General features: G+C 40.3%; 1 protein-coding gene across 1 annotated transcript; it reads left to right on the forward strand.

Annotated features, from left to right (window-relative positions):
* Positions 1–518: 518 nt before the first annotated feature.
* Positions 519–1,526, forward strand: LOC140840713 (uncharacterized). Its single transcript, XM_073207886.1, has one exon. The coding sequence runs from the start codon at positions 519–521 to the stop codon at positions 1,524–1,526; it is 1,008 nt and encodes a 335-aa protein (XP_073063987.1).
* The last annotated feature ends 11,379 nt before the right edge of the window (positions 1,527–12,905 follow it).

The raw sequence follows: 12,905 nt of genomic DNA on the forward strand, positions 1-12,905 counted from the left end.
ACACCCGAGGGCCTTTATGTTTCCGCACTAGCTAGATAGATTTAAGGATTTAAAGATTTTGCTAATGATTTTTATTAAAGTTATTTTTATGCTTTATTACTAGCCGATCTTTTCGAAGGTCGATTTAGGAATTTTGGTTAGCCGATGATTTAGGATTTTATTTCATGCACTTGAGATTTAAATTGTTAAATTATTATGATTCATGTTTATGTTAATTTATTTTATTTAGTTTAATAGTTAGAATTTATGATTAAAGATTAGCAACGAAAAAAAAAAATTAGAGGTCGTTTCAGTTGGTATCAGAGCCAGGTTTTCCCAAAAGGGTTGTGTACTGTCACTTCGAGAAGCTCAAGAAATCACGCCTCAAATATGTGAGTTTTTACTGCTTTATATTTTATATGCTTAAAATTCTTTTAAATGTTTATATGATACATGTTATACATGTTAGTTGCGTGTTGCAAAAAAAAAAAAAAAAAATAATGCATATTGGTTACGTGGTTTGGACGACGTATACAGAGATGCCTCCTAGAAGGAATGTGCTTAGGACTGATGAGGGTAGACAGGAGGAGGATATCCCACAGCCTCCACCTGGTCAGGATGCTAGTGCCCGTGTACTAGCCGGTATGGCCCGTTTCTTTGAGCAACACGTAGGGAATGGAGCAATGGGTAGGCCAGAGCCAGTATATGAGCGTTTCAGGAGGATGCACCCCGATGAGTTTCATGGCACTACTGATCCATTTATGGCTGAGGGATGGATTAGATCATTAGAGGTAATATTTCATTATATGGACATGGCGGACGCCGATCGCGTTCGATGTACTATCTACCTGTTGAAAGGCGACGCTTCCTTATGGTGGGAGGGAGCGGAGCGAGGAGTGAATATGGCGACTTTGACTTGGGAAGGATTCAAGAGAGTGTTCTATGACAAGTACTTCACATCCGATGTTCGTTCTAGGCTTAAGAGAGAGTTTATGAGTCTCCGTCAGGGGGATTGGACTGTTGCCGAGTTTGTGCAGAAGTTTGATAGGGGCTGTCACTTTATGCCCTTGATTGCCAAAGATCCTGCTGAAAAATTACGACATTTTCTAGATGGTTTGAGGCCGACTATCCGACGCGATGTGACACTTGTCGATCCTGCTGATTATACTACCGCCGTTGCCAGGGCTCTTAGAGCCGAGCAGTCATTGAAGGATATCGATTGGGAGATGCAGCGAAAGAGGAACCGTGCTCAGCAAGCTAATCAGAGTAATAAGAAGCCTCATACGGGACCTTCTAAGCAACCAGAACCACCAAAATCACAAGGACAACCACCTAAAGGAAATGTTCCGAAAGCCGATGAAAAACCACTTTGCAAGGAGTGCAATCGTCCACATTATGGCAAGTGCATGTGGGGCACCTTCAAGTGCTTCAAGTGCGGGGAGTTGGGACACAAGGCTGCGGATTGCACCAAGCCTAGGCAACCCCTGACCGGAAGAGTCTATGTGATGCAAGCTACAGAAGATGAGACAGAGCCGACACTACACTGATTTCGAGGTAACCTAGCTGTTTAACATTTTTCTATGCTCTTTTGCATGAAATGTTAAATTGGGTGATGGGGATATTGAAGAACTTAGAGGAAAATAGGATGCATGCGCTACTTGAGCTAGATTTAGGAGTCGACATTGAGAATTTTTGGGTTAGAATTGCAATTTTCAAGATTTTGAGGACTGAATTGAAAAGTAAGATTTAAGCTAGAGGTTAAGTTTGAGGTGGATGAAGGAATCTAAACTTTTCAATCATCAAGTCAAGAAAAATTTCGAGGTCGAAATTCTAGTTAAGGGGGGGAGAATTGTAACGTCCGAAAAATCAGTCCACGTAAACTACATGCATGCAAAAATATTTTAATTGCTTAATTGTTTTATTTAATTGCTTTTAAATGCTAGCATGATGTTTATTATATGATTAAATATAGGATTGCATGATTAAATGATTATGTGACATGTTTTCATGAAATTAAAGATTTTGCACGAATATTCGATAATAGGTAGGGGAAGGAGACCGGGGACGACCAAGACAAGAATATGTATTTTTATTTAAATAGTGGCAAGGCTTCCTAATATGATTAAAAATGATTTAATTTTCCGAAAAATATTGGAGTTCGAATTTATTTTACGAGTTGAGCTCGATTTTTCCCGGGAAGCCGGTTTTGGGCAAACAAGGAGTTTTAAAAGATCAAAAATATTATTTTGAGAAAAATTATTTTATAAACTTTTATTATTTAATTAATTAAGTGTTATTGGGCTCAATTTAATGATTTAAAGAAGGCCCAATTACCCTTAATCATACAAGCCCAAACCAAAGCCCATTTAACTTGTTAAATTAATTATAAATAAGTGATTTAGGTTTTGAAAACACCACAACCATTGGCACCTTTCAGCCGAAAATTTCACACACAAGCACATACTGATTTTCGAAATTAAGGAGGAGAAAAAAGGCTAGGAGTTCTTCGTCGTCCGGTCGTCCAACGTCGCACCCTCGCCGAAGATCGTATATTCGAGCGCTATAAACGCAAAGGCACGTTTCTAAACCTTTTTAAAACATCATACAAATCATATTATGTGTGTTTTATTTGATTATGCATGAAAAATATATGGGTTCGATTATTTTACGGTATGATACGTATTTTTAACGTTTTTACGATTTTACGCTTATTTTAAAAGAATCGTTATGAACCCAACGGATACGCTGCCAGTACATGATAAAATATGATAAATTATGGACAAAACATGATAAATATTGAAGAGAAATAAGATGGAATCGTAGGAAAATTCAGAAATAAGAACCGTGAGTTTTGTTGGAGTTTGTGTGCATGTTATGGTTCCAGGGGCTTGTTTCTTTGCATGGGTTGGTGGGGCTCAACCAGGGCTCGTCCAGGGTTAGGGGTGGTCTCGGTCTAGGGCTGGGTTGGGTCCTAGAGTGGCTAGGGTTCGAGATCTAGGCTTGGGGAAGGAGTCCACCCGAAGTGGGACTCCTCCCATATTCACGCGCAGTAGGCTGTTCGGGGGAGAAGAGGGGGAGCGCGGCTGGCCTGGGGGCGAGCCAGGGTGGTCCATGAGGGTCTTAGGATGATGGGCAGGGGTCGGGCCAGGGGCTGGAGTGGCTTGGGTCACTGCTGGCTCGAGCCAACGAGAGAAACGCGAGGAAGCTGCATGGAGCGCAGGTTGTGGTTCTTGCTTTCAGGTGGTTTGCTGCAGGGGTGGAATGGCTTGGGCTGGTCTGGGTAGGGGCTGGCCGTGGTCCAAGGTCGGTTAGGGTCGGCTGGGTTCGGTGGTGGCTCGGCTGGAGGTGTCCTAGTTGGGTTAGGAGTCCTATGAGTGCTAGGAGACTCACGCCCAACACTAGCAGATTTTAGGTGAATTTCCAGAGGGCTTTTGAGCGGGCCAGGGCCGGGTTTTTGGGCTGGGCTTGCACAGTAGGATCCCTAGGTGAGTTGGCAAGGGTTTGGCTCGAGGTGGCTCGGGCGTGGCTCGAGTAAATTGGGAGATGGCTCGGGTAGTTCGATAATGGGTCAATATTTCGAATTTAATAACAAAAATTGAATCCATGGGTCCACGGATGTGGCTCATGACTTGGAAGGTTAGAATAAATATTAAAAATGTTATGTTAAAAATTTGGGATCAAAATAACGAGTTTTGGATTTATTCAGAATTTAATCGTCGCACGAAACGTCAATTAACGAGTTAATTGAAACGCCTAGTTTTATGCTTTATAAAATTATGAAAAATTAGGGATAAGATTAAATAATTATTAAAAGTCTAATTTTTTTAATTTGGAAATTTTATATTAAGGTTTGGTTTAATTCGGGATTAAAACGCGTTAATATGTCTTATTTAAAGATTAATTTAAAAGTCATCGATTTAAGCCAAATAAAAATATGAGAAAATTCATGTAAGCTTAAATAATTATTTAGAATAATCTCATGTCATTAAAAGTGAGAAAAAGATAAATTCGAGAATTTTTACGTCCAGGGGCAAAACGGTAATTTTACACTTAGGAAAATACGAAAACGCTTGGCAGCGTCCCGAAGGATCATAATGCATGTAAAATGATATTTTACGATTTATTATGATGATTTTGTTGATAATATGTATTTTTACGATTTATGGTAAAGCTGTGCAATTTATACTATCTGAAATGCTATTTTTGGAAAGCTGTCGTATTTTATGATTTTAAAATAAAAGGAAAAATATTTTGAGGGATGTGAATTGACTGTGACAAAAGATATGATTTATGATATATGATTTTGTGGGGATAACGTGAGGGGAAAAGGCCCCAGAGGGAACCTATTTACGGGAAAAGGCCCCAGAGGGAACCCATGTTTGGGAAAAGGCCCCCGAGGGAACCCGTCTATGGGAAAAGGCCCCCGAGGGAACCCCAACGATCGTATTTCCACGGTGTAGCCTAGTGCACACCCCTATGGGCCATGTGGAGCTAAGACTGCAGTCGACCAAATGATAAAAGCTAGTCACTTTCAAGGATCAAACTTCACCCAAAATGATATATGATTGAAAGCTTTACGATTTTAATGATTTTATGATATATGATTCATGATGATGATTATAGCTTATTTTAAATGATTTTTAAAAGATTTATTTATGCTTAAAGTTATTTTAAAATGATTTTACTAGTTATGATTTAATTAGGCTCAAATGATTTTTAATGGTATATTATTTTCAAAGGACTATAAAAATATGATTTTTAAATGTATGTGGATGTATATGTATTATTTGTTATCCATGTTTAGAACGTGTTGAGTCTTTAGACTCACTAGGTTTGTATGATGCAGGATTTGATGATTTTGGAGGCGGTGACGATTGAGTCGATCGAGTGCAGCAGTACACACCCGAGGGCCTTTATGTTTCCGCACTAGCTAGATAGATTTAAGGATTTAAAGATTTTGCTAATGATTTTTATTAAAGTTATTTTTATGCTTTATTACTAGCCGATCTTTTCGAAGGTCGATTTAGGAATTTTGGTTAGCCGATGATTTAGGATTTTATTTCATGCACTTGAGATTTAAATTGTTAAATTATTATGATTCATGTTTATGTTAATTTATTTTATTTAGTTTAATAGTTAGAATTTATGATTAAAGATTAGCAACGAAAAAAAAAAATTAGAGGTCGTTTCATTCATTGACGGACAGGATTCGTAGAGAGCAGTCGATTGATGTTCAGTTGACAGAGTTGAGAGATAGAGCAGAGATTAGAGGTAATTTAGAGTTCGCCTTGAATGGTGATGGTTTGGTGACTTTCAGAGGTCGTATTTGTGTTCCTGTTGGCGATGATATTCGTAGAGATATTCTGACATAGGCTCATACCGCGCCGTATTCGATTCATCCAGGCAGTACGAAGATGTATCAGGATCTTCGTCGACTCTACTGGTGGCCAGGTATGAAGAAGGATGTTGCCGTGTTCATTTCTCAGTGCCTTACTTGTCAGCAGGTGAAGATTGAGCACCAGAGACCTGCTGGGACATTGTTGTCGTTGCCGATTCCTCAGTGGAAGTGGGAGCATATTACGATGGATTTCGTGACTGGTCTTCCCAGAGTGCGGAGAGGTTTCAATTCTATTTGGGTTATCGTTGATAGATTGACTAAGTCAGCGCACTTTCTTCCAGTCAAGACGACGTATTCGATGAACCAGTATGCCAAGGACTACATAGCAGAGATTGTTAGACTTCATGGTGTCCCTGTGTCGATCGTGTCTGATCGTGACCCCAGATTTACTTCAGAGTTTTGGAAGAGTTTGCACAGAGCTATGGGTTCGCGTTTAGCGTTCAGTACAGCCTATCATCCTCAGAGCGATGGTCAGTCAGAGAGAGTCATTCAGATTCTTGAGGATATGCTCAGAGCGTGTACTATTGACTTTCCAGGTAGCTGGGATTCTTTGTTGCCTTTGGTTGAGTTCACTTACAATAATAGCTACCAGGCGACGATTGGAATGGCACCGTATGAGGCACTTTATGGCAGGAAGTGCAGGTCTCCCTTGTATTGGAACGAGGTTGGTGAGAGGAAGATGTTGGGACCAGAGTTGGTCCAGCAGACTGCCGATGTTGTTGTTGTTATCAGAGAAAGGATGAAGACTGCCCAGTCCAGACAGAAGAGCTATGCAGATGTTCGTCGTAGGCCTTTGCAGTTCGAGGTTGGCGATCACGTGTTTCTGAAGATAGCACCTCTCAAAGGTGTGATGAGATTTGGTAAGAAGGGCAAGTTGAGTCCGAGATTCATTGGTCCATTCGAGATATTGGACAGAGTTGGCGATCGAGCCTACAGATTAGCCCTACCTCCAGATCTTGACAGAGTCCATAATGTTTTTCACGTATCGATGCTCAGGAAGTATGTTGCAGATCCTTCCCATGTTCTTCGCCATGAGCCATTGGACTTGACGCCGAATTAGACGTATCAAGAGATTCCGATTCAGATTCTGGATCGCACAGTTAGAGTGTTGAGGAACAAAGAGATCGGCATTGTCAAAGTTCTTTGGAGGAACCATTTGTTAGAGGAGGCTACGTGGGAACCAGAGGAGGAGATAAGAGAGAAGTATCCTGAGTTGTTCGTGCCGTGACGTCAATTTCGCGGACGAAATTCCCTTAAGGGGGGGAGATTGTAATAGCCGAGCCCGGTGTACGGTACGATTTAAGTTTCGTTTGTTATTTGGGATATTTGATTAGATGTTCAGAGTTGTATTTTTGGGCTATAGTATTGTTAGTTTTATTGTCTTGAGGTGTTAGTTGATGTTGGTTGTTCGTTTCAGAGTTTCGGATCGATTTTAGTTGCATGGGAATAGTGCTTTGCCGTGACTAGAGTGCACCCGCGCTCTTAACTGGAGTGCCCCCGCGGTGTACTGTGCTGTTTTGGAGTTGGAATGCCGTGAGCACACCGCACCCGCGGTGATGTAGAGACCGCCCCTGCAGTAGAGACCGCACCCGCGCTGCTTGCGTCGCTGCACCCGCGCTTTTCGTGTTCCAGAATTTTTGAGAATGCCGTAACTTAGGCGCACCCGCGGTCCTTGTGTTGGCGCACCCGCGGTGAAGGTATGGGCGAGATATTTAGTCGATTTTGGAGTGGTTGGCCATCACTTTTCCTTTTTCTTTCCTTCTCATTTTCGCATTTTCTCTCCATTTTAGGGTTTTTCATCATTTCTTTCACTCCCTATCTTCGATTCAAGCGTTTGTTTGGAATTTCGACTTGAGTTCGACGTTCTCCTTGGTGCTAGGAAGCTTGGGTAAGCTTTTGGTGCGATTCTGTTAAGGTTGTAAATTAAGAGTTGTTTAGGTTGGTTGTTTATGTGGATTTATGGATTATTTAGCTTGTAATCTTGGATATTTAGTTGATATTGGTGTTATTTGTGGATTATTTGTTGTAGGTGGTGATCAAGAGCTAAGTTGAGGTGTTTGTTGTGGTTTGTAAGTGGAATTTCATCCTTTTTGCTCACATGATATTATATGTATTGTGTTTTAAAGATTTTAAAGTGATATTCCCTTCCATTGATCCATTGTTATGTATTGATTTCATTGATTATCTATTGGAGGTATTGTATACCTCACTATTGTTAAAAAGGAATACAAGAGAAAATATGAGATTGTGAAAGGACGGCCTTAAATGCTATTCAGAGTTCAAATGTTTTCGGATTGATAAATACATAGTCAGAGATTGCATGCAATATTAGATGATCATCGCCTATAGGCTTATATCCCTCAGAGTTATCGGTATTTATATCGATTTGGGATACGAGCACCCCAGAGCAGAGATACTATTGATATCAATCCCCAGAGCAAAAGAGAAATACCATCATATTTTATATGCTATTGCTATGTTACTGATATTCAGAGTTTACAGTTCAGAGTTGATGGTATTTATGATTTCAAAGAGATGTTTTACAGAGTTATTGTTCATTGTTATATAAGAGTTCCACTTGCTGATATTTATTCTCATTCCAGTTATTTTCATGTGATGCAGATCAGAGTGGTGCTCCGGGACGTTGACTGTAGATCGGGGGTCATATGCATACACCGTTGGAACGATGATTTTGGCATGATCATAGGAATGATGTTTTGTTTTTGTTATGTCATTTAAATGATCATGTATTTATTTTGTAAAGATATTTAAAGAAATGTATTTTGAAACTCCTTCCGTATTTTGAAAAGAAATTTATTTTTATTTCCGCTGCATATTTATTTTAAAAGAGGTCAGGGTGTCACAATATCCTGGACCGGGATAAACAGATTTGATAACAACTGATAGTAGTGATTTGCTATGAGCTATGGTTTAGTATATACAGATGTTGTATAGCCAGTATGGTGACATTGAGATTTCAGAACAGATTCATTGAGATGAGTTCTGCTTTGAACTCTGTATACATTTCTTCTGAATCAATTGTTGCGAGTTCGGGGACGAACTCAGAGCTAAGAGGGGGAGAAATGTAATGCCCGAGATTTAATTATTATAATCAAACGTTGATTAATCGATATGATCAAAGTTATACGAATTTGAATAAAGAAGCCGGGCCATTACAAGACCAGTCTGGGCAAAGCAAGTTAGTTTTCAACTTTGGACAGAAATAGTGGCGCCCGAGCGGTAGATGACGACCGCCCGAGCGCCAATGTTCATCAAGGAGAGTGTTCGGGCAGAAGGTGTGGCGCCCGGGCGGTAATGTATGACCGTCCGATCGCCAATGCATAGCGTGTGCAGACAGAACGCCTTGCGCCCGGGCGGCAAAGATCGCCGAGTGCGCGCCCGAGCGGTATTGTTTAACCGCTCGAGCGCCACTTAAGTTTTGTGAAAGGAAGCCACGTTTCAATTTCATGCAAGATTGATATATATAAACGTTTGGTTTCCCTCAGAAGCTATTATCAAGAGCCAAGGATTTCCTCTAAGAATCCTTACGCCTTTTCATTCGTAGATTTGGGGTTTCTACAAAATCCGTCCGTTTGATTTTGAATCCGACTTCAGTACTGTGTTCCTATCAACACAGGCTACAACTGGACGTAAGTTTTGTTACGTTTTTACATGTTTTGAATTTATGATATTGTCAGAATTGAATATGATTCAGATATGGCGTTTCTGCTACCGTAGACATTATAGAATTGAAGTCAGATTAAAGAACAGACCGTTTCTGTAATTGTTATGATTTTTGAAAGATATTGACTGAGATTCTATATCAGAATTGTGTTAATATTCAGAGTATGAATTATGTGGACACAGATTATGAGTTCCAGTATTATATTTGTGATATTCAGATTGACGGGGTTATACAGACTGTATTGTTATGCCGTCAAAACATCAGTTGATTTAGATTAATTAGATTCAGATATGATTCAGATTGTATTGTGATATCGATGACATGGATTGAATTGTATCTAGTTCAGATATTGATCAGATTAGGTACTGAGTTGAGTATTGATCAGAACAGATTGTGTATTGAGTTATTCACTGACACCGCGTATTCGATATTGTCTTTTCAGATTGGATATGGACAGATTTGAATACAGGTCATCGTCTTCGTCAGACAGGGACGACAAAGGTATAATTCATGTGATAACTGGGAAGATACAACTCAAATCAGATCTCATTTGAGTTTCCCAATAAAATCACATACTTGATTATTGTTTGTCTTTTGATATGATTATGATTTGTTTATAGACTTTATATTCAACTCTTTTGGAAATGAGCATGCTTTGTTTACAGATTGTTATACATTGCATTTGAGATAGGAAAGTTTGACAGATAGTCAGACTTCTAGACGTTCGGTGTATCGTACATAGGAGCAGACACCCTCCGATTGTAGCACCACGATACAGCCATGGCCGAAGTCTAGGAATAAGACGTACAGTTACCACGATCGGTTGAGTAGGTAACAGCCATTGACGTCTTATTCATCACGGGATCCCTAGAGTTATAGTTGAGTCGAGTCTAGACATGATTTGACTAGAACTGCATGTGTTTACAGAAGTGGTTTCATAGACTATGAAACCCATGTTTATTGCTTTCAGATATGATAGCATGTTCATATGATATGATTTGAATTGCATGATTATCTGAACTGAGTCGCATGCTTATTTTGAGTAGATTCCATAGATTATGAAATCTATTGCTTTGAATATATTCATGATAGCATGTTTTATGATTTAGATTGTTTCTATACATGCTTACCATGTTTTATACTGTGATTTATTCTCACCGGAGTTATCCGGCTGTTGTCTTGTTTTGTATGTGTGCATGACAACAGATGGGGCTGGATCAGGGTCAAGATGAGAAAGAGGCTGGGCTAGATAGCGTGGTGATTCCGGACTTACTGTAGACTTGTTTTATTACTTGAACTTAGTAACTAAATCTTAGACTGAAGTTGTACAGTATTGTACTTTTATACTGAATTGTAGTTGTTATACAGAGATGTATATTATTTAGATTCCATTACCTTCCGCATTTACATTTTTTTAAATAAAAATTTTTAGACCCTGTTTATCAGAACTGATAATTAAATCCCAACGATGATTAAGAAGAGGATTAGCATCCGGGTCCCCACAGATCAGGCCGAAGTCTAGGAATAAGACGTACAGCACCTCGATTGGGAGGGTAGGTGACAGACAGTGACGTCTTATTCACAACGGGATCCCTAGAGTTCTAGTCGAGTCGCATCTAGACATGATTAGACTCGCATTGCATGATCATATATGCATGACATTCATATTAGCGTGTTTCATGTTTTAGATTGTTTTACTGCATGTATACATGTTTATACTGGGATTTGTTCTCACCGGTTTTCCGGCTGTTGTTATGTCTGTATGTGTGCATAACAACAGGTGGGGCAGGATCTGGGTCGAGACAGAGATGATCGGGTTAGCGTGGAGATCTCGGGCGTAGCAGATGGACCAGTAGTTGTCTTTTATTATGTACTATCTTGTAATACTGGTTAGTTGAGGACATACAGAATAAGACATGTATATTATGTTTGTATGTTGTAAATTATATAAAGATTGATGCTTGTTTAATTACATTTGATTAAATGTAAAAGCGAAAAATTGACCCACATTTAGAATAACGATCCATTTAATCCCAAGAAAAAGAATTAGAGCCCGGGTCCCCACAACAGGTGGTATCAGAGCGATAGTTCTTTTAGTGTAAGATAAGATAGAATTAGCGGGGTAGATTGAGTCTTTTCCTTGCTTTATGATGTGCTAGCATGATTTAATGCTTTCCTTATTGTGTGCGTGTTATTTGATTTGATTATAACATGTGATTAACTGAATCAGAACCGATTCTAGATCATAGGTAACTGACTAGAGGAGGATCGAGACAGTTGTATATCTTGTATACTAATCAGTTGGATTATTAGATACATGCCTCCTCGAAGAGCAGCAATGCCTCTACGACCATTAGCGCCAGAACAGGGTAGCACATCCGGAGATCCGATGGATGTTACTGCTACGCCAATGGAGACGTTGCTCAAGCGATTTCAATCCTTTCGACCGCCAACCTTGAAAGGTACCGAACTGGCAGTGGATTGTGAAAGTTGGCTTGAAGACATTGAGATGTTATTCGAATCTTTGGAGTATGGTGACGAGAAAAGAATAAAGCTTATTGGCCATCAACTCCAGGATATAGCCAAGAATTGGTGGTTGAACATGAAGAGAGCACTAGAGCAACGTGGTACCGAAATTACATGGAAGGTGTTCAAGACGGAGTTCTATCTACGGTTCTTTCCTATCTCTTACCGTAAAGATAAAGGTGCTGAATTTGCCAATTTGAGGCAAGGGACTTTGAACATTGAGGAGTACGTTGCCAAATTCTCCTCCTTGCTTCGTTTCGCACCTCATGTTTCAGGGAATGACGAGGCCATGGCGGATCAATTTATCAATGGCTTAAATCCGGACATCTTTACGTTGGTAAATACGGAGAGACCAAATAATTTTGCGGATGCATTAAATCGGGCCAAAGGAGCGGAAGCAGGATTGATAAGACAACGGAGTGCTCCCTATGTTGCTCCTGTGCCAAGACCACCACAACCTCCAATACAATCTCCTCCTTCTAGATTTGAAAGCGGCGGTAGCAGCAGCGGCAGAAAGGATCAATTGAAAGCCAAGGGTAAACAGTTTAAAAGACCAGGGAGCAGTTCGTCGAGCTCCAGCGGATCAAGACAGACTGGTTTTGATCAGAGTACCAGATATTCGGGTGTTTATTGCAGTTCCTGTGGAGGAAAACTTGCGACTGAACAATGCCAAGGAGTTACCGGCCGATGCAACATTTGTAGGCAACCGGGGCATTTTGCCAAAGTCTGTCCCCAGAGGAGTGTACAGCCAGCCCAGAGTGGACGAGCATCAGGGTCAGTACCTCAGTTTGAGCGGCAGGCATCATCGGTTCACTCTTTTCAGCCTCCACCAGCACCGACTCAACCCAGAGCTCGAGGTAGTCAGACAGTGAGTCAACCTCCGAGACAACAGGCTCAAGTGTTTGCATTGACAGAAGAGCAAGACAAGATGCACCAGATGATGTTATAGCAGGTAATTGTCTTCTTTATGGTTATCCTGCTTATATTTTGATAGATACAGGTGCATCGCATACATTCATTTCGGAGCGATTTGCATTGTTGCATTCATTGCCTGTTGAGTCTTTGTTAGATGTTGTGTCTATAAACTCTCCGTTGGGAAGTGGATTGATATCTGTGACTACGGTTAGACATTGCATTCTACAGTTTGAGGGGCATGAGATTGACCTAGATTGTATAGTGTTGGGTCTAGCTGATTTTGATTGTATAGTCGGTATTGACATGCTAACGAAGTACAGAGCCACCGTGGATTGTTTCCACAAGATTTTCAGATTCAGACCCGAGATGACAGACGAGTGGAAATTCTACGGGAAGGGTTCC

This window comes from Primulina eburnea, chromosome 9 (genome assembly GCF_022965805.1).
Source record: "Primulina eburnea isolate SZY01 chromosome 9, ASM2296580v1, whole genome shotgun sequence".
NCBI classification, from domain to species: domain Eukaryota; kingdom Viridiplantae; phylum Streptophyta; class Magnoliopsida; order Lamiales; family Gesneriaceae; genus Primulina; species Primulina eburnea.

What these genes read in the sequence shown, in the direction of transcription:
- LOC140840713 (XM_073207886.1), top strand. Translation starts at nt 519, where the DNA reads ATGCCTCCTAGAAGGAATGTGCTTAGGACTGATGAGGGTAGACAGGAG.